Here is a 25,160-nt window from a genome sequence, read left to right on the forward strand (position 1 = left end):
ATAGGCCTTTAGTTATCTGGCATCTGCGTTTGACTCAAACTCTAACATGTCACTCTCCTGCTCATTAGTTCCCTACTTGCATTTTCGTGAAGTGACATGTCAGGACTGTTATCTACCTTTTATGTACCTTTTTCTTTGCAGTCTCCTCTTATTTAGAAGAGTCATTTCACCCACTGGAGAAGTCCTATTCTTCCAAAACCTGGCTTAGCCACACTGCCTCTGGAAAGCTTTGTCTCCAGGTTTCCTTGGTTAGGTTTGAACTCCTCTTTCTTCATCCTGTGAAAATCTCTTAACATTCTTACACCACAACATACTGTCATAACTTACCTATTTGCTTGTTAAAACCACATTTACATACTGGGATATAATAATTGGCTTCCTTATCTGCTAGTTCCTCAACTCCATCTCCTTTCCCCAAATTCAAGGCATCTCTAAGAGCTGTATCTTTCTTCTTAAGACTCCCAGTATGCAGTATAGTACCTACCCCAGTGCTAGATTTAAAGACAATTAACACATGAGAACCCTAAGTGAGGAAAACATACTTGTTGGGACATAAAATATTTGATGTACCTTTCAATATTTTGGCATAGGTAGTAGATTCATTACACTTCTTTTGGTAGCTCCTTTTATTTTGAGCTTATGTATGTTTAATAGCTTAAACTTGAAATAATTGCTTATTTTCCCATTTAATGTGCCTAGGATGACAGCTCACAGTATATAGTAGGTATACTTTCTTCATAAATGACCTCACTGCCAAATAAATAAACTAAACCAAGAAATAAATTTCAAGCACACCATTAGCAATTGGCTAGAAAACTCCCAATTCCCAGCAATTACTAGAAAAGCACAGGATGAAGAGAACAGACTTTTATTTCTATTTTTAAATGAAACCATGCACAGAGTTTGACATCAGGTCAGGAAAAGGACAAACCCCAGAAAGAGAGAGGTAGTTCGTAGCTCTAATTTTTAAAAAAATCTTTTATTTGGTCCTTTTCTCTAAAAGTGTATAATTTGATCACGTCTTTTATATGCTACTACATGTTAGTTGTAAAAAAAAAGTATTACCAATTTATGTTTCTTTTTAATGAGAAATCCAGTGTACACCTCCCTTCACCCAGATATTTATGATAATCACATATGGTATCTCGTGTACACTGCTGTAGAAAGAGAACAATTATTTTACAAATGCCCAGAGTCATTGTCTCCAATTGTGAAATTTTCATTTTGGGTTATTTTCAAAAGTACCTAACAGGCATGTACACTTTTCTACTTTCCTCATTATCTATTATATAGTCAAGGTTTATCCTTGAAAGCTGATATCTGATGAGCCCTACATTACAGAAAGGTTTTTCCTATCCATTACATTTGTTGTATCACTCGTGTATTCTGATAAGCTTTGGTTTAAGGCTTTCACACATGCAAATCTACTTTCTAGGGGTTCTCTTCAATATGAATTTTGTAATGATTAGTAAGAGATGACCTGTGGTTGAAAAGTTTCCCACATGTAGTACATTCATAGGGTTTCTCTCCAGTATGAATTCTCTGATGGGCAATACGTGATGAGCTCTGTCTAAAAGTTTTCCCACATGTGTTACATTTGAAGGGCTTCTCTCCTGTGTGAATCCTCCGATGCTGAATGAGAGCTGAGCTTTGGCCAAAAGATATTCCACATTCCTCACACCGATATGGTTTCTCTCCCGTGTGAATTCTCTGATGATTACTGAGGGATGAGTTACACCGAAAGGTTTTCCCACACTCGTTGCATTTATAGGGTCTTTCTCCGGTATGCATCCTCTGATGCTGAATGAGAGCTGAACTCTGTCGGAAGGCTTTCCCACACACTTTACATTTACACGGCTTCTCCCCCGTGTGAATTCTTTCATGAATGATGAGCGTCGAGTGGGAACTTAAGGCTTTACCACATTCATTACAGTTATAAAACTTCTCACCAGTATGAATTATTCGGTGTCTGTTGAGTCGTGAAATGGAAGTAAAACCTTTTCCACATTCATTACATCGATAGGGCTTCTCTCCAGTGTGAATCCTCTCATGCTGGATGAGAGAGGCACTCTGACTAAAGGCCCTCCCACACTCACTACACTTAAAAGGCTTCTCTCCTGTGTGAATCCTCTGATGGTAACGGAGGGATGAGCTAGACTTAAAGGTGTTGCCACATTCATTACATAAATAGGACTTCTTCCTGAGATGAGTTCTCTGACACCCAGAAAGGGATGTGCTGGATGCCTTCCTACCTGGATTGTATTTATGGGGGTTTTCTCCAGCATGGATTTTTTGATGTATAAAAAGGCCAGACCTTCTGCTGAAGGATTTACCACATTCCTTACATCTATAGGATTTCTCCACAGTGTGGGTTCTTAGGTGTTTGTAAAGGGATGTACTAAGAGTGAAGGCTTTCCCACATTCTTTACAGACGTAGGGCTTTTCTCCAGTGTGAGTTATTTGATGCTGAATAAGAGCTGAACTTTGGTTAAAGGCTTTTGAACATTCTTTACATTTAAATAATTTCTCTCCACTGTGGTTTTTCTCATGTTTGCGAAGGGATGAAGTGTTAATGAAGGTTTTCTCACATATGCTACATTTATAGCGTTTCTCTGCTGTGTTGATTTTTGGTTGGTTAAGCAAATATGGATTCTGTTTGAAGCTGTTTCCTTGTATTTCACATTTTGGTGGTGTTTTTTCTCTGGGAGCCATCTGTTGCCTAATAAGGACTGACTTTGGGCTGAAGTTTTGGCCAAATTCTGTATTTTTATGGCTTCTTTCTACAGTGAGGATTTTTTTGTGGGTGACTGAAACTGCCTGAATACTTTCTTTTTTATCCTGCTTTTTCTCTAACCTGTCTTCATAAATGCAGGATTTTTCTGATTTAAAGTCCCAGGGTCCATGCCTTTTGGATCTTCTCATTATCAGCTCCTGAAAAGAAGAATCTTGCGTTTGAGTTGACTTCGTGGTTTTGTGACTGCTTTTCCATCCTGGAGGGAAAAAAAAACCCAGAGATGTTTCACGTCATATGGTGTTTGGCTACTGAGACTAAATGTAGAGAATAAATATTGATGGTATTTAAAAAGGTGTTGGCATCTGGCCAAATATAAGAAGAAATCATAGAAGATTTAAGCAATATAGAAAAGAATCAATGTGAACTGAAGTACTAGAGTGGAGAAAAGAATAAAACAAACCTATTTAAAGAAGATGAGTTTAAGAGTAACCAGGGGAGCATGAATTGGGAAAGGAAATTTGGGATCAGAGTCAAGGCCATCATGGACTCTAAAATTATTGTCATGGTATTTCATTATGTGTAATCTTCCTAATCTGTAAAGTCTTCCCCACTTTCTCTTATGTCAAATTCCTTTGTATCCTTCAGATTTAGTTCAAAAGTTAACAGAGTCCTTCCTTGACTGAGTTTCTTTTTTTTTATAAATTTATTTTTATTGGTGTTCAATTTGCCAACATATAGAATAACACCCAGTGCTCATCCCGTCAAGTGCCCACCTCAGTGCCCGTCACCCAGTCACCCCCATCCCCCCCCACTTCCCCTTCCACCACCCCTAGTTCGTTTCCCAGAGTTAGGAGCTTGACTGAGTTTCTACAGTCTACTCCCCGTATTATAGCAATTACCACAGTATTTAAAATATATGATATATACCTTTGTATTATACATAATCACCTACCTATATCTAAATAGATTAGATTTTCCTTTTCTACCTAAGTATTCTGCAAGCAGATTGGCATGCCCTATTTACAGATCATCCTGTTGGCACCTGAATTATACATGAAATATTTTGTTAATTTTAATTACTTACCTATACTTAATTTGAACAAAAATATTCTTAATTACTTATTACACACACACACACACACACACACACACACACACACACACACACAATTCAAACACTTGAAGTTGCCTTCCGGGACAGGACATTACTTGGGTGATGGGAGATCATCATATCATCATATGGGTGATAACATTCAGGTGTAACATAAATGTGTTACAGAGTTAATCTAGAGGTGCTGCAGGTAGGCATGAAGCCAAAAGGTATAAGCTAGGAAGGCAGCCTTGCTCATGCTTATCAAGCAAGAGGCTATGCAGGCAGTGTGGAAACGAGTCAAAGATAAACAAGAAGATGGGGTTATATATAAAAAGGTAAAAAGGGGGCTAGCATGATAGAGTGGTAAAAACCAGAACTGTACTCAATAAATACAAAAATTGGGAGAGGATGCAATTCATAGACTATTAAATTCTGCCAGGGGAATGGATGTGCATGTAGTTGGGCATTTCCTCCTGGATTGGAGGTAACCACTGAAACGACTCCTCCACATCTCACTGTGGCTGAGATTCCTATCTGATGTTTCCTTTCTCACCTGTGTACAAATTCTCTCTGCTTGGTGAATGTAATGTATCCTGCTTTTCTCTTTTCTACCAGCTTTACTTCTCTGTCTCCTTCATGAATAACCTTTTCTGTTCCCTCTTTAAAATTTGGAACATTCCCCCTCCACTCTGTACACCCTCCTTAACTCATTTTATTGTACTCATATCTTTACTATTTATTTTTAAAAATATTTTTTAAAATTTATTCATTTGAAAGAGAGACAGAGCCATGTGAGAGCATGAGAACATAAGCAGGGGGAGGAGCAGTGGGAGAGGGAGAAGCAGGCTCCCCGCTGAGCAGGGAGCCTGATGCAGGACTTGATCCCAGGATCCCAGGATCATGACCTGAGCTGAAGGCAGATGCCTAACTGATTGAGCCACCCAGGCACTCCAGTGTCTTTACTATTTATTAAAAGGGAAAGAGGAGTGTTTTACTTTCTGCCAAATACCTTCCTCGTTCCTTCCCCCAGTAAGTCTTGCTGACTTAAATTAAGCCCTGAGAGCTGGGTCAGATGCATAAGTGGCATTTTGTTTCTCATGCTTCACTGTTTGTACCAGTCTCCTAACTAGTCTCAGGCCTCAAGCCTTGCTCTCTACTAATTTAGTCTCTTTGTTGCAGCCAGAACAATCTTTTAAAAATCCACATCCTAGTATGCTGCAAACTTCTCTAAGATCCCCCCAAATTCATCTTCAGTAATTCCTATATAAGGGCCAGAATGCCTAATGCAGGGAACCAGGTGTTTCGTGATCTCACTTCTGTCCATCTCTGTCATTCTCTCCCTTCCCTGGCTTCTTGCCAAGTGTGTAAAACTACATGCAGTTAGTTTCTGGAGCACTCCTTTTTTTTTTTAATTTTTTAATTACAGTAGTCTCCTCACCCAACAAGGAACTCAACTCAGGGCTTGAATTCATGACCCTGAAATCAGGATCTGAGCTGAGATCAAAACTTGGATGCTTAACTGATGAAGCCATCCAGGTGCCTCTTTCTTATTTATTTTTGCATATGCAGGAGACATGCTTTCCATTCACAAATATTTAGTAAGTACCGATTATGGGCTAGCTAACATTCTAGCGGATATAGATAACATCACAACTGAGATGGGAGTTCCAGCCTTTAAGGAGCTTATACTTTGGGATGTATGTGTGTGAGTGCTGGGCAAGAGGAGTGAAGTGACAAAGGATCAGTAAATAAAACCCAATATGGCTATGTGAAGAGTTTCCCAGGCAAAGGAAACAGGTAACACAAAAGTGTAGTGACTTCTGAGGAACCTCAAAGAGGCTGTGTGGGTACAGTGTTGTCAGCAAGAGGGACAACGGTAAGAAAGACCGGAGAGCCAGGAAGGGGCAAATCAGGTAAGGCGTCGTGGTGAGGACTTGAATTTTGTTCTTTCAAACAGATTTATTTGAGACAGAAAAAGTGAGCATGAGCAGGGAGGCAGAGGGAGAAAGAGAATCCCAAGAAGACTCCCCACTGAGCATGGAGCCCGATGCAGGGCTCAATCCTACTACCCTGAGATCACGACCACAGGCAAAATCAAGAGTCAGACACTCAACCAACTGAGCCACTCAGGACTTTATTCTAAGCACAACAGAAGTCAGGGGGATGGCCTGCTTCCTCAGGTCTAGTGGGGCCTGAGTGGAAGCAGGGAGGGGAGAAAGCACTTGGGAGGCTGCTGGAGTTATCTGGGTGAGCAAGGGGGTGGAGGCACAGATGATGCAGCAGGATATCTTATTAAGGAGGTGATGACATGACTGGGCTTGCTAGGTGATAGTGTATGAGGTGCTGAGCAGGAATAAGGCAGTTAGAGGTCACTCCTAGGTTTCCAGCCTGGAAATGACAAATGTTGCACAAGCCACCCAAGGAGGGAAGGCCAGGAAAGGGACAAGTCTGGGGGTGCGCTCTGTTTCCAACATGTTTGCCATGGCTGAGGTGTCATGTCTAGACCCTCAAGGAAGACTCTGAGATAGTCAGTTGTATGTACTTTGGGGATTGGGGATGAGGTTGGAGCTACAGTTAGGTATTTGGGACTCCTTGGTAGGTAAGTTTTATTTAAATCTGAATTACTGGAAACTCAGGCACAGCAACATTAGACGTCAAGTAAAGGAGGAAAATCAGAAGAGTGTGGTGCTCCAGAAGCCAAAGGAAGAAAGTACTGTGGGGAGGAGTGAATGAGCAACTCTGGAAAACAATCTGAAGACTATAACCCTAACCTTGCCTGTGCCGAGGTGGAGACTGTAGGGGATTCAGTGGCCGTGCTTTTTGTGGAATAGTGAGGAAGAAAGCCCCACTGGAGGGCACAGAGGAAGCAAGGGGAGGTGACAAGATGGAAACATCAAAATAGAGAGGCTCTGAAAAAGTTCTGTTTAGAGCTAAAAAGAGAAATGGGACACGGGGAATTTTAATGGAAGCGATTATAGCCACAAGGGTCCCTGTCCACACTGGGAAACTCACCTCAACACTACTTCAAGTGCCTATGCTTTGGCCTGGAATTCGGGTTTCCCACTGCACTGGACACTGTGGAAACCCTAACTGTTCTTTATGATCTGCTTAGTGTTTCTGTGACCCCACAGATGTATGCCCTGAAGCACAGTTTGACTTTTGCTCCATTTCCAGAATCAAGCCTGGGCCTGAGCTACCTCATGGACAAGGTCAGGACTGAGTCAGAAGTCTGAAGACCAGAGTGACCTTGCTCTAACTGTGGCCCTGGCCGGTGCCTGGCATCAGTTCTTGACTCTCCTCCCTTGGCTCTTAGGACGCTCCCTTGAGTCTTTCCCTGGCCTTCTCTCCCCACTCCCATACCTCCTGTGTGAGGGACTATCCTGATTTCTCAAAACTCTTCACACTGTCTGCTAGACTTGCCAACTGAGTATCTTTTTCAGATTTAGGCTGTCCAGCTCTGAAGCTGGTGCATTCCTTTTCAAATCTTTTTTTCCTCTATGTCCCAGTGCAGAATCCTGTCATAAGCTTTTCAGAGACTCTGCCATAAATCGTTTCATCTCAGATTCTTTTCTCCCCTGCATTCCAAGTCTGGTCAGTCAACAAATTTTCTTCAATCTCCTCTCTGAGATCTCTAACAACTGCCATTAAGACATCCAAATTCAGGATCTCCTTACTCCATGGTGACATTGCTACTGACCCTCAGTTTGATCCTTTGACCCTAATTTCTCACCTATCTGGTATTACTTTCCCCTGGATTTATTCCTCTTATTACATGCAACTCCTCTTATAACTTCAAAAAGCATCGTTTGCTCCTTATTTAATTCATTCATCAAACATTTAAACAGCCCCTATATTTGCCAAGCTCTATCCTTCCAAATCCAGTAATGAAAAGAAACAGTTCATATCTTCAAGGAGTTCCCAGCTTGGCATTAGAGACAAGAACAAACAGGCTATCACATCACAATGTGATCATTTCTACAACAAAATCACAAGGTAGAAATGGACATGAACATGAACTCAGGGCACCATCCAAACTACCCTCAGTGGAGGGTGCAAATGGGGAAAGGGTACAGGTGGTGGTGGAGAGTTTTTTTGAAGAAACGACTAAGATGGGATTTTAAAGGATTAGCTGGAGGTTGGATAGGGTGAGGGCTGAAGCAGAATCAATGTCTTTGAAACTGAGCCAGCTTTCTGGACTTAGTGCTTAACGTATCCATACCCACCTTATCCTGAAGTTGGTCAGATTCAAAGTTACTCCTATAAAAATGTCATATGCATTTCTCAGAGACTTTCTATAAAGTCCGAGATACATACCGGGAATTATAACTCTGTGACGGGGTAGCAGACACATTTGTAAACCACCTCCTTAACGCCTGTGTTGGTAAAAAAGAGAAATGCTGTTGCTAATGCTAATTTGTAAAGCTTTCTATTATGGAAAATGTTCATCATGTACAAAAAAGTAGAGAGTTGTACAGTGAATCTCCAAGCCAGCTTCCACAATCACTAATGCTGTTTTAACTAACACCTTGTTACGAATTGAACTGTGTGACCCAGAAAAGATACATAGGTCTAACTTCCAGTAACTCAGAACGTAACCTTATTTGGAAACTGTGTCTCTGAAGATTTAGTCGAGTTAAAATGAGGTTATCAGGTCCTAATCCAGTATGACTGGGGTCCTTATAAAAGGGAAGTCTGGACACGGGCATGCACAGAGAAAATCCACGTGAGGGTACAGAGGGTGTGACAAGAGAAGCAGAAATGGGAGTGACATGGACACAAGCCAAGGAACAAAGATTGCTGGTCACCCTTGGAAGCAAGAAAGAATCAAGGAAGGAATGTACCAGAATCTCGGGGGGGAGTGTGGCTCTGTCAATACCTTGATTTTTGGATTTCTAGCCTCAAGAGCTATGAGAGAGTACATTTCTGTTATCCTAAGCCACACACAGCGTGGGGTACTCTGATAGAGGAGGCTGAGCCCACTACCCCACACGCTATACCTCTTCCAACACAGTATGGTGGGGTAAAGCCCAGGTCCTCTCATTTTATCCGTCACATGTCAGAACATGCTTCTCAAAGGTAAGAACGTCTTGTAAATACAACCCACATAATCTTACTCAGGGAAATTAAAGGGACCCCATGAAGGACGGCTTTCTTGGCTGCCTCTATTCTCGCTACTACCTGTGTCCCTGCCTTACACATGCCCTAATGCACGTCCTCCTTGTCAAGGTCAAGTAGTTAATGGTTTCTTTGGAGTCTTCCAGCACAATAGGTAACATCTAAGGAATGACTGGGCAAAAGCCTCGTGGAGATCACTTATGTTTTCCAAGACCACAGACTCCAAACACCTTGACCAAAGAACCCCTGGCTCCAGGGAATAGGTGACTTAGAGAGGACACCTGAGCACCTGTCCTTGTTTCAACCAGTTTCCAGATGCCTGAGAGGACACATACCCCAGACTACTGTCCTCAACAAAAACCTCAGACCCCAAGCAAAGATGAGATTCCCTCTTTTCTCCTGAGTCTTCCAGACACTCTGTATCTGCTCTCTCTTTGCATCTTCAATAAACTCTGCTCTCACTTCCTCTCGGTTCGAGTTTGATTTCTATCCTGCAAGATGCCAAGGATTGTCTTGGCTGGTCCTATGGGATCACCTCTGGGATCACCTAAAATTTTTAAAAATTTTATTTATCTATTTGATGGTGGGAGAGGGAGAGAGAAAGAGAAAGAAGGAGGGAGAGAGGGAGAGAGAATATGAATGCACAAGCAGGGGGCAGGGAAAGGGAGAAGCAGACTCTCCACTGAGCAGGAAGCCCAATGTGGGACTTGATCCCAGCACCCTGGGATCATGACCTAAGCTGAAGGCAGACACTTAACTTGACTGAGCCACCCAGGTGCCCCCTGCCTATTGTTTGAAGTTATTTTTATGCCTATAAGGTAATTAAAAGTGGTGCACCAGTTCCCATGTAGGGGGGAAAGAGGCGGTTCCCATACTCACAAGTAGTTCTTGGACACCAACTAGGTGTCCTGTAATTCAACTCAATTAGCTACCTAGAGATAATATCAGACCTCACAGGTTAAGGGCTCGTCCTATAAGATGTCCCCTGTCACCTTCAGATACCAGTTGTAAGCCCAAATTATCATGTGTGCTTTTGATCATTGGGCTATAAACTGGAGGTTCTCACAACCCCTCCTTGGTTTAGATTAATTAGCTACAGTGGCTCACAGAACTCAAATAGTTTACTTCCTAGATCACTCATTTATCATAAAAGGATGTAACTCAAAACAGCCAGATGGAAGACATGCATAGGGCAATGTTTGGGGAAAAGCAAGGAGTTTCCGTGCCCTGTCTGATGTAACCCCTCTCTCCAGATCTCTACATGTTCATCAACCAGGAAACTCTCTGAACCTTGTCCTTTTCCGTTTTTATAGAGCCTTCATTACACAGGCCAAATCGATTAAATCATTGCCCGCTGCAATGGCTTCAACCTCCAGTCCTCTACCTTTCCTGGAGGACAGGGGGTGGGACTGAAAATTCTAACACTCCAACCACAGGTTTGATTTGCCTAGCAACCAGTGCCCAGCCTTGGGTGGGGTCCAAAAGTCACTGACATAACAAGTGACCTTTATGGCTCTCATCAATCACCATGATGGGGACTCGATCATGCTGCATGTGATGGAAGTCACAAGAAATTTTAGGCAGGGGAAGGAGTGAGATGACACTATTTACCTTTTAGTAGAGCATTCTGGAAGCTACAGGAACAGGTTGGTGGCAAGAGGGAGGTGCAGGGCCACACAAAAGAGTCTTGTTGACAGGGTGAGCAGAGGACAAGGACGAAACTGACCCTAACATACTAGACATGGCTAAAGAGCACCTCCTAAGAGATTCACTTTAAAACCATCACCTGCTGGGTCACTGGATGCAAAGGCCAACACCTCTGTGCCAATTAGAAAAAGCCCGCCCTCTGTGCAGAGGTGGGGGGCAGCCCCCAGGTGACCTATCAGCTGACCGCACAGCACAGGGACAGTCCCCCTACCAGGCTTCTTGCACTGAGATGACAAAGGAAGAGAAAATAATGTGAAAGAAATACACATTTTCACTGTAGGCTGTTTTGCATTGTCAACTTTTAGATTTCAAGAATATTTCCACATATGGGTGTAGAGCAAACTCGCCGTGTACAAGATGGTTCAATCACCTTGTTACAAGCCTTTCAGAAAAGCGCCACTTCACTTGTGCTTAAGCAAGAGACTCTGAGGAGACGCACACCCTTCATGCCATCTCATACACACGCAGAAGTAACTGTTTTTCTTTGCTCTGTTTTTCCTATTTGTGAAAAGTTTTGAAATAAATTTTTTTTAAAGGACATTTGGAGGCCGCGAGAGGTTTCCTGGGAGCGCAGTCTTTTCTGTCCCTGACTGTGCAAGGGGTGGATTCGGGTTCTGGTCCAGGGAAGAAGCCGAAGTACTTCCAGAACATGCTGGCCCCTCCCTCTGTGCTCACAGGGAATGAGCTGCCCTCAGGAGAAGAAGCTGTTCTGAGGCCCCTAGTCCAGGCAGTGGGACTCTCCACAGGGCTGCAGCACTCCTAGTACGACCCATGTGACCCCCATCTCTGAGGAAAGGGGGGGTACATTCCTTCCAGAGACACACACTGCTGATCAGAGTGATGACCTTCCTTCCCTCAGATGCCCACCCATGTCCGCCCTCAGGACATCTCCCCAAACCAGAGAAGACGCTCACTGGGGACTCCAACCCCATCACCCAGAGGCCCCGGCACCTCTCCAGATGGCTTTGGACTCCAGGCACACTTTTTGTTCCCCTAAACCCAAAGAGCACTTGCTTCACTCAGAGAGAAAGTTATCCATGATCAGAGACTCCCTGGGCCAGAGGACAGGGAAGGACCTGTCCTTCCTCTCTTCCTCCCATCGTTGGTCCAGCCTCCACTCAGGTGCCCCAAGGGACTGAAGCCCCCGCTGACCCTCTGCTGGCGCCCTGGTGTGGCCTCCTGTGCGACCTCGACCAGCTTCCACATGCTTTGTGTCTTTCTCCCAAACTAGAGTTACAAAGACAGATGGACAGGCAAGGGTAGTTCCCACAGCAAAAACCTCAATGTTAGGTGGGAAGGAAGCTCTCCTGTCCTGGGTGCTTGGGGACCACCTACCCCCCAGCTTCTCAGTGAGGCCCATGGGATGACCAGCCATCACTGCCGCGTCTGGACCTGACAGCAGCTGGGACAAGCCCCCACTCCCATGCCAGCAGCTCCCCACAGGCAGATCTCAGCAGGGTGTGAACCGGGAGCCTTAGCCAGGCTATTCCCACTCCTTGGGCTCCCTGCCTGCGTCTCAGACCCAGACAGCATCCTGCGTCTGGGATCCCCGGCTCAGTGGGATCGGGTCCCTGCCACTCTCCCCTGGCTCCCAGCAGCACAGGCTGGTTTCCTTTCCCTGGGCTCACACAGTCTATTCCTGGGCCTGGACGACAGCCTGCATTCCCAGGTCTCCATGCTGGCCCTCCTGCTGCAGTGCTATGCCATGCAGTGTCTCCCTTGTGGGATCATGCTGCACCCCGCATGCGCTCCGTGCACGATCACTCATCTCCCCACTCCACCATGACCCCCGGCTGGCAGGACCTGTGTCCTTTGTCCAAGATCATACCACCAGGGCCCAGCATGAAGCTCATGCACCTTTCACTATGGGGCAGGAAAGCAGTGGGTGCAGGTGTGAACCCGGATCCTCTCACCCTCCTCAGCTCTCTGTCCCCAACTCCCAGGACCACTGTCCCTCCTGTGTCTCCTCTGATGACTTCTCGGGCACAGCCAGGTTCTTCTTCCCTAACCCACCTCGTACATGGGGAGGTTTCCTGGGATCCTGTCCTCTGCTCTGTGCCCTCTCCTGGTCACCTTGCGGTCAGATGCCACCTGTGCACCTGACGGCTCCCTGACCTCCCTTCGAGTCCCTGCAGACCTCATACAGCCACCCACCCCCACCTCTACCTGGGCATGCCACTCCCATCTCAAGTGAGAGTCACCCCTCCAGGTCCCTCGGCCTACACCCGTAAACAGGGGCCCGTCCGCTTCCCTCCCAGACCCCACTGCACACCCTAGAAACATCCCACCTACCTTACTGCAAGTGTCTCTGGGAAGGTTCCACATCAGGGATCCCTCACTTTACATGCATCCCCCACAGTGCTTCCAAAGTGACCATTCTATTAAATTCAAATTACGTCAGGCCTTCATGAACATATTCTCTATGAAATGTTAAGGTTACACATAACTAAAGGTCTTTCATCCCACCCCTTCTCAATCCCATTCCGAGCAGAAGTACTGGAAGCAGCCGAGGTGTGTCCCCTGCCCTTTCTGTCTGCACCTCCACACAGTCACACACAAGCAGCCACATACTCTCCCTCCGCATCAGCGCTGCCGTCTCAGCTGGGGCTTGCCCACCTGCCCCACAACACAGTCCACACCAGCATGCTCTCTTTCTGACTGTGGCACTCGATGCAGGGGCAGGGACTGGCCACAGCTTCTCCAGCCCAGCCGTGCCCTTATCGAAAGACATTTACATTGTTTCAGATTGAAGCCAATTTTTCTAAAATAACAAAAACATCAGTCTGCTGCTTAAAAGCCTTCATTTCCATGGGATGGTCCCATCTACAACATTCCTGTCAAAGCACGCTGGGACGCGGGTCCTGCTGCCTCTCCACACCCTTTCCTTTCTCAGCTCCTCTCACACACACCCTGAACCTCAGTCAGGATCATTCTCTGCCAGTCCTTAAACACAGTTTGCTGCTGAGTACCCGATGTGCAGCCCTCTTCTGAAAACAGGAACAAATGAGGGCAGATCATCTGGGAAGCAGCGATCACCACAGAATCAGAGGAAGCTCGCACCTGGGGCCTGAGCGTCCCCTCTCCACCACCTCTTGATGACAGAGGCCTGGAGAAACTTTCCCTGTCCCCTCTCCACCACACCTTGATTACAGTGGCCTGGAGAAACTTTCCCCACCAACCTCTCCAAGCTGCGCCGTCCACTTTCTACCCAGACTGCTGCCCATACTGGTTCCTTGGGCGCCTCAGGCCCACCCACTCACCTAGGGAGGGGCCTCCAGGACTTTCTTTCTCCACCTTCCAGGGATCTTCACCTCGCTGCAACAGGGAGATCACTTTTGGTTTGGAAAACAGGAGTCCTGCTCATAGCCCCCCCCCCACAAAAAAAAAAAGGAAAGAAAGAAAAAAGACATCATTTTGTTATGACTCAAAGAGGCACCACAGATCTGAATGGAAAATTCAGGGGTTGGTGGTCACTCTGTGCCCGATGACATGTGGGGTGTGTGTAAGGGGAAGGGCAAGGGACCTGTAGGACCTGTGGTTGTGCAATAATTAGCTGTATGTTAGAGAAATACAATAAACATGCAGCTTTGATTCCTGGAGTACTGATGGCCTTCTATAGAAGAGGGCACATGTTATTAGATGTTCAGACTAAATGTTTATAGACAGGTACCTATGTACCAAGATACTGTGTACCACGTCCTCTATTTAAAACTAGAAAGCACTATCTGACTGTCTCTCAGAGATGGACTCTACAATGTTTGTCAGGCTGGAAAAGAGAACTGGGAAAGGCTGGTGGCAGTTAATGAATATGGTTGAGGGATGCCCTCTGCTGTGAGCTGAGCAAACAAAATCATGGAAAATCAGAGCAGGAAAGCACTGCCTGAACTATGAGGGAGTCTCCAACATGTGGGTATGTCACCTGTCCCATGGATGGGACAGATCCCTGTAAGGGGGAAAGAGTTTTAAATATTTATTTTTTAATTTATAACGTGTAGAATCCTAATGCAAAATTCAGCTACAAGTTCCTGATGATCTATGGCTTTTACCCAGGGAAGCAGGTGCTGTCTTATGCTAACTTCTGACTTTGTCATCTACAGGGAAAACTGCCTTACCCAAGGAGACCAGGTTACTGTAGTTCTCCAGCATCACTTCCTGGTACACGTGTCTCTGAGAAGGACCCAGCTTCCTCCACTCATCCCGCGTAAAGAGCACAGCCACGTCCTCGAAGGTCACTGACATCTGTAATGACAAGCCATCCCAGCTCACCAGGTCCTCCCATCACACAGACTGAAGAAGGCAGCAGTGGGGGGTGGGGGGGGGTGGATGGGCTGCCATGAAATGGTGCTGCTGCTTGTTTTTAAAGATTTATTTTAGAGAGAGAGAGAGTAAGCAGGAGCGGGGGTGAGAGGCAGAGGGAGAGGGAGAAGCAGATTCCCCACTGAGCAGGGAGCCCCTCCTGGTGGCTCAATCCCAGGACTCTGAGATCATGACCTGAGCTGAAGGCAGACACTTAACTGACTGAGCCACCCAGGCAACCCCATGAAATCTTCTGATGTCATTCTGGTTTTGAAGGTTTGAGGTAATTTTTTTTTCTTAAGATTTTATTTATTCGCGAGACACACACACACACACACAGAGAGAGGCAGAGACACAGGCAGAGGGAGAAGCAGGCTCCATGCCAGGAGCCTGACGTGGGACTTGATCCCAGGACTCCAGGATCGTGCCCCTGGACCTAAGGCAGGTGCCAAACCGCTGAGCCACCCAGGGATCCCCTAGAATAATCTTTCTGATGACAATTTAACAATACCTATTTAAAGCTTTAAAATGTGCATATCTTTTAACTTATCAATTACTGTATTTGTATCATAATGAACAGTGCCCCAAAACCCACATCCTACGGTATTCAATCCTGCTAGTGATCACAAAAAAACAAACAACCCAAATAATCACTGATGCAGGCTAGGTCAACTAACTTAAGGCATACTACCTATGTGCTTCCTGAAGACAGAGGACAGTAATAATGGAAAATTAAAACAGCTATCATTTATTGAATGCTATCTCTAGACCAAGTACTGTTCCTAGAGATTTATATTAACTGTTACTGTAAATATTTATCTTCACACCGATCCTATAAAATAGGTACTATTATTGCCCCCATTTTATACAGGAAAAAACAAAGAGAAATTTGTCCACATCAAACAGCTGGCATAGAGGAAAACTCATTCCTCCTGTGTGTCTACCGTCAATACTACCATACTACTTTACTTCTGACACCAGATGTGGATTTTCCACACCCCAAGCCACTGTGTGACAACAGCTAGGTGTCCTAAATTTGACTTAATTCTCATGCCATCTACCTGGAGAGAGGGTCAGATCCCACAGGTTAAGGGCTCAGTCCCACCACAAGACTGCCCCAACTTCAGATGCCAATCCCAAGTCCAGGTTGTTACCTATGCTTCTGACCAACCGGCTATGAACTGGAGGTTTCTACAACTCCTTCCTTGGGTTGAATTAATTTGCTCATGTGGCAAATGCAGGAAAGTGCCACGGGGTAGGGAAGCATTTCCTTACTAGATTACTGGTTTATTATAGAAGGATGTAACTCAGGAATAGCCAGATGGAAGAGATGCATTTGGCAAGGTATGTGGGAAGGCAGGCGGGGCTTCTATGTCATCTCTGGATGCACCACTTTCCCCCCTACAAGTATTTACCAACGCAAAAGCCCTTTGAACCCTGTCCCCTTGGGGTCTTTTGGAGGCTTCATTGCATAGACACAATGGATTAAATCACTGACCACTGTGTAGGCAAGACTAGCCCCTGGGATGGGGTGGAAGGCCTGAAAGTTCCAACACTCGAATCAAGGTTGGTTCCCCTGCCAACCAGCTCAGATCCTTAGGGGCATTCCAAAAGTTACCTCATTCCTATCAACTCTGGCTTAGTCAAAATGGTTCGTTATGAATAAGAAAACACACCCATTTCACCTTTATCGCTCTGAAGTTTTTCAAGAACAAAAGCCAAATATTACTAATCACTTAGTTTTCCAAACCCTTATAATTTCCTATGTGCCAGGAACAGGGGTGAAGACCCAAAGACCAAATATACATTATTTCATGTTATATATCACAATATCACAGCTGGTTAGGGGTGGAAGTAGAATTTCAATCCAGAGGAGATCCAAAGCTCCATTCTTAACCACTCTGCAAAACTGCCTCTTGATGTCTAGCTCATAGAGTTAAGAAATAAATGAGACCATCTATATAATGGAGATAGGTAGTGGTGATAGGTGCACAACAATGTGAATGTACTCAATGCCATTGAGTTATACACCCAAAAGGTTAAAGTAGTAAATGCTACGTTATGTATATTTTCTCAAGCTAAAAAAGTTAAAATGGTAAAAAAAATGTGTATATGTGTACATATAGATACATAAATAAAAAACAATGGTGAGCAGAAAATGAGTCTAATGGACATATCCCAAAGAGGTGACAGTGACTATCTCTATATATTCATTTCACGTTCTTCTTTACGTATATATTTTTTATGCTCTGAAATTTTAATTTATAATTTAAATTATAAATATATAATTTATTGGCACATGGGGGGAGTATAAGAAATAATCTTAGCCCTCAAAAGAATTTACATTTTAACTGGCAGACAAGATAAACGCATTAAATAATTTGATCAAAGAAAGAAAAGTTGTAGCTGGACAGCACCATACACCATCTCCCAGTTCAATCCTCATTTTAGAGTTGAGGACCAGAAGGTCCAGGGAAGTCAAGACCCCAGGCCACATACTTTATCAGCAGAAGAGGCAGCACAACAATATTTTCTTTTTACTTGGCCCTCAGCATATTCACTCTCTGGTCTTCAAAGCCCTGTCCCTGAGTTTTACACACCAGCCCACGCAGTACTGACATCCAGGAGGAGGTGAGGTTAGAGAGAATGCCACATGGATCCACTCCCTTGCAGGGATGGAGAAGATTCTGGGCAAGAAGAGAGCAACATGGCTCTGCTGGAATGGAAGAGGAAAGCTTCAGAAAAAAAGCAGCCTAGATGTGCACTGGCCGGCTCTGGCCTGAAGATCCACCACCGCCACATCCCATAAGCTCCAAACCCAACATCACAGTGAAGACCTCTGGGACACCGGGCTAGTTTGCCCCAGTTTCTGAAAGGGGCACCAGGGGAATGGCTAAGCAGTAACGAGCGTGGACCCAGAGGCCAGACACACTGGGTTTGAATTCAGGTTACCGGACGTCTCTGAGCCTCGGTTTGCTCATATGTGAAATGGGGATGATAACTGCTGTCTGGCGTGAGAGTGAGAACAAAGGCAAAGCCCTCAGGCCGACCCCCAATGATAGGAACTGTTACCGTCAGATGAAGAAGAGCAATGAAAGGACACATCCTAGGACACGGTACAGCAGTTCCCACCTGTCAGCACTAATGGTATTATTACTAGTCACATCATTCTGCTCCCACAACCACATGAGGAGCATCTGCCTGCCAGTGCCCGGCCCTGATTAAACACTTCCCATGCACTCACTCACCTGATCCTCTCACCCAGCCTACAGGGAGGGCATGCTTGCTATTCCCAATGTCCAGGTGAGGAATGGGCATAGAGAGACGGAGCTATTTGTCCAAGGCCCACAAACAACCACTGAGGAAATGGGTTCAAGCCCAACAGTCTGGCTCAAAGCCCTGCTTCTTACCCACTGGAGACCCTGCCTCTCCACTCGTAATATCCCACAAACCCCCTCCCTGCTGTCTCCTGGAGAGTCTTCTCTCTGCCCCCGCAGTCAGGAGATCTCTCCAACTGTGTCCCCTCCAGCACAGCTATTCCCTGTTGATGCAGGGGCTCACTGGGACGGGGCCCCTCCCGTTTCCAACAACATAAGGATGAACATGGCCGGTCAAGAACAGTTTCCAAGAGAGCTTAGAGGCAAAGTAAAAAGGGAAGATAAAAACCTAACAACGATGGATTGTTGAAGCCTAGGGAAGGTATCCTCAAGAAAAGCCAAGGGTAGGAGGGAGACCAGGGCGAGCCTAGGAAGCGGGGCCAGAAAGCAGCTGCCAGGTGTGCATTTTTGTGCCTCTGTTAGGAAATGAAAGGAGAAATACGAGACATGGATTGGTGGGGAAGGAGGTAAGCATTCCCTACAGAATCCAGCATCCGCCAGGCGGACCAGCTCTGCCAAGGGAAAGGGCCTTGCGCAACAATCCTGCAGAAAGCTGTACTGAGTAGAGAACTTCAGTTTGAGGGTGGTTAAGCAAGCAACTAAGTCAATCAATCAATCTGTCAACCTATCTATCTATCTATCATCATCTCTAAGGCCTGAGATGGCAATGAACTCACTCGAGACCTTGCTTCTCTCTGTCCAATAGCCATATCTTCTTTCTGGGCTCTTCCCCAAGGGTGGGTGGAGTCTCCAGGAGGCGGATCTGAAAGAGGAAAAAGGGAGCCAGGAGGGAGAAGCCCCTTCTGCTTTCCACTCCTGGGAATCACCGGCTCCGAAATCCTTACACCCCCCGAGAATGACGCCTCGTGCCCTCAGAGGGGGAAGCCAGACGGAGCTGGGGGCAGACAAGCCCAGAGACAAGGGCCAGCCCTCCATGGTCCCGGCCCCAACTCTTGCCCCCGTGGCTCGGAGAAATAGGACCTGGGACTCCAGCTACAGCAGCGGCAGCGGCAGCGGCAGCGGCGGCTCCCTGAACCTCCCCCACCCGCCGCACTTGTCAGCGCGCCTACTTCGCAGATCAGGAAACTGAGGGCAGAGTGGGAGCCACTGGCCCCAGCGCACACCGCCGGCGACGGCGCGCGGGATCCGCACCTGCGCCTCCAGAGCACCTGCTCTCACCTCACCGCCTGCAGGGGACAACTTTTCTGCAGCTCGAGCTGTCCCCCCCCACCTTCTCCTCCTCCTGTCAGGGAACCTCCCTCCAGGTTTTTGGAAAGAAGTGCTTCGGGAAGGGCTGACAGCAGTGTCCCTGCGCCGGCCCGAGGGCCGCCGTCCGAGGAGCGGGCACTGAACCCGAACACGTGCGTTCCAGGTCAGCTCTGCCGCGGGGGGAGGGCGCGGGAGGGCGCGGGAGGGCGCGGGAGGCGGCAACTCACTTCTGGGAGAAAGCACGTCTCGGAGCCCGCAGCCCGGGAGGACAGGCGCCGAGGAGGGGCGGAAACACGGTCCCTCCCGCTCACCGACAGCCGGTAGCAAATCCAAGCGCCGGCCGGGCCCGGCAGGGAGCGCCCCGGGCTCGGGCCCGCAGGGGGCAGGAGGGTGGCCGGGCCTGGGCCAGCGGGGACAAGCGCGCGACCTGCCGCGGTCAGGGGCGCGTCCGCGGGCGGCCGGAGCGGGGCAGGCGGGCACGTCGGCGCAGCCCGGCCCTCGGTCCGCCCGCGCCCACAAAGGCCCCGCGCGCGGTTCTCGGGCCTGTGCCCCGCGCCCCGGCGCCGCATCCTCCCGAGGCCCCGGTCCTCCCTCCGGCCGGCATTCCGCCCACACTCCGCCGCTCACCTCGCCCAGGTCTCGGGGTCCCGGGGGCTGCGCCTCCTCGGCCGTGCTCCGCAGCCGGAGGCGCCGACACTGCCCCGGCGGACAGCAGCCCGGATCGCGACTCCTCCCGGGTCGATGCCTGGGCCGACTTCAAGTCGCCAAGCCGCTAGCTCTGGCAGCAAACGACCGGCGCCCGGCGCAGGTCCGGAGAGGCGGGACCAGAGGCTGGCGAGGACGGCCGCAATGCCTCTGGGGAATGTAGTCCACCGGAGAACCGACGCATTCTGGGAAGTGAAGTTCCCCGCCCTAGCCTGAGAGGCGGGCCCGGGCCAGCCCGTCACGTGACTAGCTTCCACTTCCGGTCTCGCGGAAACACCTTTTGGGCTGCTAGACTGATGGCTACCGGTTCCTCGCTAAGGAAACGGAGGTTCTTCTAGCTGTACATCTGCATGAATGATATTAGGCAAGCGGACAACCGCCGAGAACCTATCTTCCCTTCAGTGATTAATCCTAAGTGTATGGAGCATCTGCTATGTTCCAGATGCTATTGTAAATCATTGTAAGTATGTCAGGGAACAATACAAAGCTAATTGCTCTTGGTAACTTTTTTTTTTTGGTCAGGTCGGTAGAGACCAGACGATAAGCCATGAATATAATCATATAGATTTATTTATTCATGAGAGACCGAGAGAGAGAGAGAGAGGCAGAGAGAGAGAGGCAGAGACACAGGCAGAGGAAAAAGCAGGCTCCATGCAGGGAGCATTGATGTCGGACTGGATCCTGGGACTTCAGGATCACGCCCTGAGCTAAAGGCAGGCGCTAAACCGCTGAGCCACCCAGGGATCCCCAATCATATAAGAATTTAGAAGGTAAGTGTTGGAGGGAAAAGTGAAAGAGCAGGTTTGGAAGTATTTAGGGTAGGTATGGAGGCAGTTTGTAGAATAGGGTCACGGATACCTTGCCCCCGTGTTAATATACCCGGAAACGAAATCTTGATGAGATGGAGTAAGTATCCTTCCCATGAATTTTTGTTCAAGTGTTTTGGCTGTAATCAACTCACGTGAATCATCATTGTCATGCCAACTTGTAGAAATGCCGAGACTTTGACTGGATACATTGGCTCTACAGGTTAACTTCGGAAAATTGATAGCTTCACAATATTGACTCTCCTAATCCACTACCATGGATAGTGGTCACCGAACACAAAGAGTCGGCCCCTTGCAGAGCATCATCCAATAAACCAGCCCAGGTCTCTTGGTTGGATCAAAAAGTTTGTATTACTTGCAGCAAGTGAGGTGACAGGGAGGTAGTTTTCAAAGCATTGTCTCTGCATGGGGTCAGTGCAGGAAGCTTATATTCAGTGTGCTAGGGGGCCGGACACGTATCTGGATACAATAGGGAGCTTACACATAATTTGTTAGGTACTTTGGTACAACAACAAATACCTAGCTTGTCAACATACTAGTGCATATGTTGTATGTTAAACAAACAAACAAAGGCCCCAAACCCTACCATAGGAGGAGATCTCAGTATTATAATGAGCTAACGGCAACTTTAGGGCAACTCAGAGCTTCTGCTCAGGTCCTGAGCTCCAAACTGGCTCATGCAAGGGTGTATCCATTGGAACACCTGGCCATATGTCTCCTTGGCAGGAGCTGCTTGTTCTGCAAAAGGACACATTTTTTCCCCCTGCTTTTGTCCCTCCCTCCTTTTTCTCTCTGCACATAGCTTTCAGCCCTCTGATCTGAATAATTCCCCATGGTGTCTTCACTATTTTCCCCATAGCATTATTGAATAGTTTTGAGTTTAATTTTAGATATTTCATATTTTTAAAAGCTTTTGTAAATGGCATCTTTTTAAAATTTTTATTTGTAAAGCATTGGTTTTGTACACAGTTGACTGCCTAATGTCTCCTAATTACAGTAATGAATTTGTTGTTTTTGGACCTTTTGTATAATATATAGCACATGAATGACAGTTTTGCTTCTTTTGTTTATATATTTTCTTTTCTATAATCACCATATTGAGTGGTCTACGATTTCTAGTCAAAGTAGGAGGTCAGCAAAATGACAAAAGCTCCAAGCCTTCAATCCTCTTTGGAAACATCAACAACAACAAAAACCCAACTTACTAGAAACTAGCCGAAATAAGCTTAGAAAGCCTCTGGAAAAAAGTAAAAAGATCTACAGCAACCAAACACTGAAAGTAAAAACCACAGTTGAAGTCGTGGAAGTTTTGTGGCATTTGTATTTGTGCTTGCGCCTCCCCGTCCCCCGCTGGGTGTCTTAGTCTGGGAGGAGTGCAGTGCAGTTCCCATTCCTTCTCTCTATCAGGATGAGAGCAGGGCAACCTTTATTGTAAAGTTCTAGCTTATTTGGGGGCTGCCAGAAGTACTGAGCTCTGTCTTGCCTCATTCAGATCTCAAGTAGGGGGAAGCAGTGAGCATTGCTCATGAAAATTATAGGTAGACGACAGTCACACTGATACCTGGGGCAAGAAATGAAGGATACAGACAAGATAGATCATCTAAGGCCCCTGGGGGAGGCTTGGAATGAGACTCTTGGAGAAATCAAGACATTTAAAAGCAGCTGAAAAAGCAACAGGAGGCCCAACCAAGAGGCATGTTCAGAAAAGAACAAAGAGATCTTAAGTTTTCACATCTATCTAGTCCCTTGGCTGAAAGCAAGCCAGCTAATTAGTAAAGAACTACTATAGCTGAGAACCAGTTTGCAAAGACTGGGAGAGGTGACTAGTTCGTTTTGTTTTAAAAAAGATTTTTTTAAAAGAGCAATTTTAGGTTCACAGCAAAATTGAGAGCAAAATACAGAGATTCCCATATGCCTTCTGCCCCAACACAGGCATAGTAGCTGCCCCAGTTATCAACATCACTCACCAGCTCTGTACCTTTGTTACAAATGATAAACTTACATTGATGTATCACAGTAACCCACATTCCATAGTTTGCGGGTTCACACTTGTTTTACATTCTGTAGGTTTGGACAAATATGTAATGAATGACGACGTGTTTCTGACGACGTGTTTCACTGCCCTAGAATCCCTCATGCTGTGCATATTTATTCCTCCTTGTCCCCTAAGCCCTATCAACTCTTGGTGTTTTTACTGTCTTCATAGTTTGGCTTTTTTTTTTCAGATGTCACATAGTTGAAATCCTATGGCAAATAGCTTTTTCAGATTGGCTTCTTTCACTTAGTAATATGCATTTAAGTCTCCTTTGTGTCTTTGCATGCCTTGATAGATCATTTCTTTTTAATGCTGAATAATGTTTATTGTTTTGATGGACCACAGCTTATCCATTCGTTTATGGAAGGACATGTAGGTTGCTTCCAAGTTTGGGCAATTATGAATAAAGCTTCTATAAACATTTATGTGCAGGGTTTTGTGTGGACATAAGTTTTAAACTCTTTGAGCATGATTTCTGGAATGTGGAGTTAGGGAATATTTACTTTTGTAAGAAACTACTACTGTCTTCCAAAGTAGCTGTACCAATTTGCATTCCTAACAGCAATCTATGAGTGTTTCTTTTGCTCTACATCCTCGCCAGCACTTGCTGCTGTCAGAGTTTTGGATTTTGGCCATGCAAATAGCTATGTAGAAGCATCTCCTTGTTTCAATTTGTGTATTTCTTTGATGACATATAATGTGAATCTCTGCATGTGCTTTTTTGCCATCTGTAGATCTTCCTTAGTGAGGTATCTATTAAGGTCTTTGGCCCATTCTTAAATCCAGTTGTTTGTTTTCTTACCATTGAGTTTTCAGAGTTCTTTGAATATTTTTGGATAACAGTCCTTATCAGATATATTCTTTTGCAAATATTTTTTCCCAGTCTGTGGCTTGTCTTCTTATTCTTTTTTTTTAATTTTTAAAAATTATTTATTTATTTATCTATTTTATTGCAGTTCAATTTTCCAACATATAGCATATCACCCAGTGCTCATCCCATCAAGTGCCCCCGCAGTGCCCATCACCCAGTCACCCCAACCCCCTGCCCACCTCCCTTTCCACTTGTTCGTTTCCCAGAGTTAGGAGTCTCTCATGTTCTGTCATCCTCACTGATATTTTCATTCATTTTCTCTCCTTTCCCCTTTATTCCCTTTCACTATTTTTTATATTCCCAAATGAACGAGACCATATAATGTTTGTCCTTCTCCGATTGGCTTACTTCACTCAGCATATACCCTCCAGTTCCGGCTCGCGCTGCAACCATGGTGGACATCATGGAGTTGCCCAAGTCACGCGTCAATGCCAATATGCTAGCTCAGTTCATTGACAGGCCGGTCTGCTTCGTGGGGAGGCTGGAAAAGATTGATCCCACTGGAAAAATGTTTATTCTTTCAGATGGAGAAGGAAAAAATGGAACCATTGAGTTGATGGAGCCCCTTGATGAAGAAATCTCTGGAATCGTGGAAGTAGTTGGAAGAGTAACAGCCAAAGCAACCATTATGTGTGCATCATATGTCCAGTTTAAAGAAGATAACCATCCTTTCGATCTTGGCCTTTACAATGAAGCTGTGAAAATTACCCGTGAGTTTCCTCAGTTTTTTTCTTTAGGGGTTGTGCAATATGATTGATCTTGATGAGTACATTGAAGACTGTCATAGGAAATCCCTGACATTTGAGGGAGATTTCTGTGATTTTTAATATTTAACTCGTTCTCTTTTTTATTTCATTTACCTAACCTTATGAGATACTGCAATATCCCACTTTTGATGAAACCTGTCTGTATATCGAAACTTAAGTCCTCCTAAAGAATCCCGTCTCCAGTAATATGGTCAGGTCAGATGCAAGAACAAAGCAGTTGCCTTGAATTTAGTTTTCTGTTTTACTAATAAAAGCTGAAATGGTACATACTGTTGATTAAAAAAAAAAAACCCTCCAGTTCCATCCATGTCGAAGCAAATGGTGGGTATTTGTCATTACTAATGGCTGAGTAATATTCCATCGTATACATATATCACGTCTTCTTTATCCATTCATCTTTTGATGGACACCGAGGCTCCTTCCA

At 45.9% G+C, this 25,160-nt stretch overlaps 2 protein-coding genes across 3 annotated transcripts; one reads left to right on the forward strand and one right to left on the reverse strand.

Annotated features, from left to right (window-relative positions):
* Window positions 1-852: 852 nt before the first annotated feature.
* On the reverse strand, window positions 853-20,285 carry ZNF354A (zinc finger protein 354A). Of its 2 annotated transcripts, XM_055302342.1 has the most exons (5): window positions 20,159-20,285; window positions 19,000-19,085; window positions 14,762-14,888; window positions 13,910-14,005; window positions 853-2,990 (listed from the first exon to the last, which is right to left on the reverse strand). In XM_055302342.1, the coding sequence occupies exons 2-5, from the start codon at window positions 19,030-19,032 to the stop codon at window positions 1,432-1,434; spliced, it is 1,815 nt and encodes a 604-aa protein (XP_055158317.1). In that variant the 5' UTR covers window positions 19,033-19,085; window positions 20,159-20,285; the 3' UTR covers window positions 853-1,431. The 2 variants fall into 2 exon arrangements, with proteins under 2 accessions (XP_055158317.1, XP_055158318.1); XM_055302343.1 differs by lacking the exons at window positions 19,000-19,085; window positions 20,159-20,285 and having other exon boundaries at window positions 13,910-13,964; window positions 14,762-14,841.
* A 4,075-nt stretch (window positions 20,286-24,360) lies between these two features.
* LOC129495037 (replication protein A 14 kDa subunit-like) lies at window positions 24,361-24,753 on the forward strand. The gene has a single exon (XM_055302345.1). The coding sequence runs from the start codon at window positions 24,361-24,363 to the stop codon at window positions 24,724-24,726; it is 366 nt and encodes a 121-aa protein (XP_055158320.1). The 3' UTR covers window positions 24,727-24,753.
* Window positions 24,754-25,160: the final 407 nt, after the last annotated feature.

The sequence above is a fragment of the Nyctereutes procyonoides genome, unplaced genomic scaffold (assembly GCF_905146905.1).
Source record: "Nyctereutes procyonoides isolate TBG_1078 unplaced genomic scaffold, NYPRO_anot_genome, whole genome shotgun sequence".
Taxonomy (NCBI): Eukaryota; Metazoa; Chordata; class Mammalia; order Carnivora; family Canidae; genus Nyctereutes; species Nyctereutes procyonoides.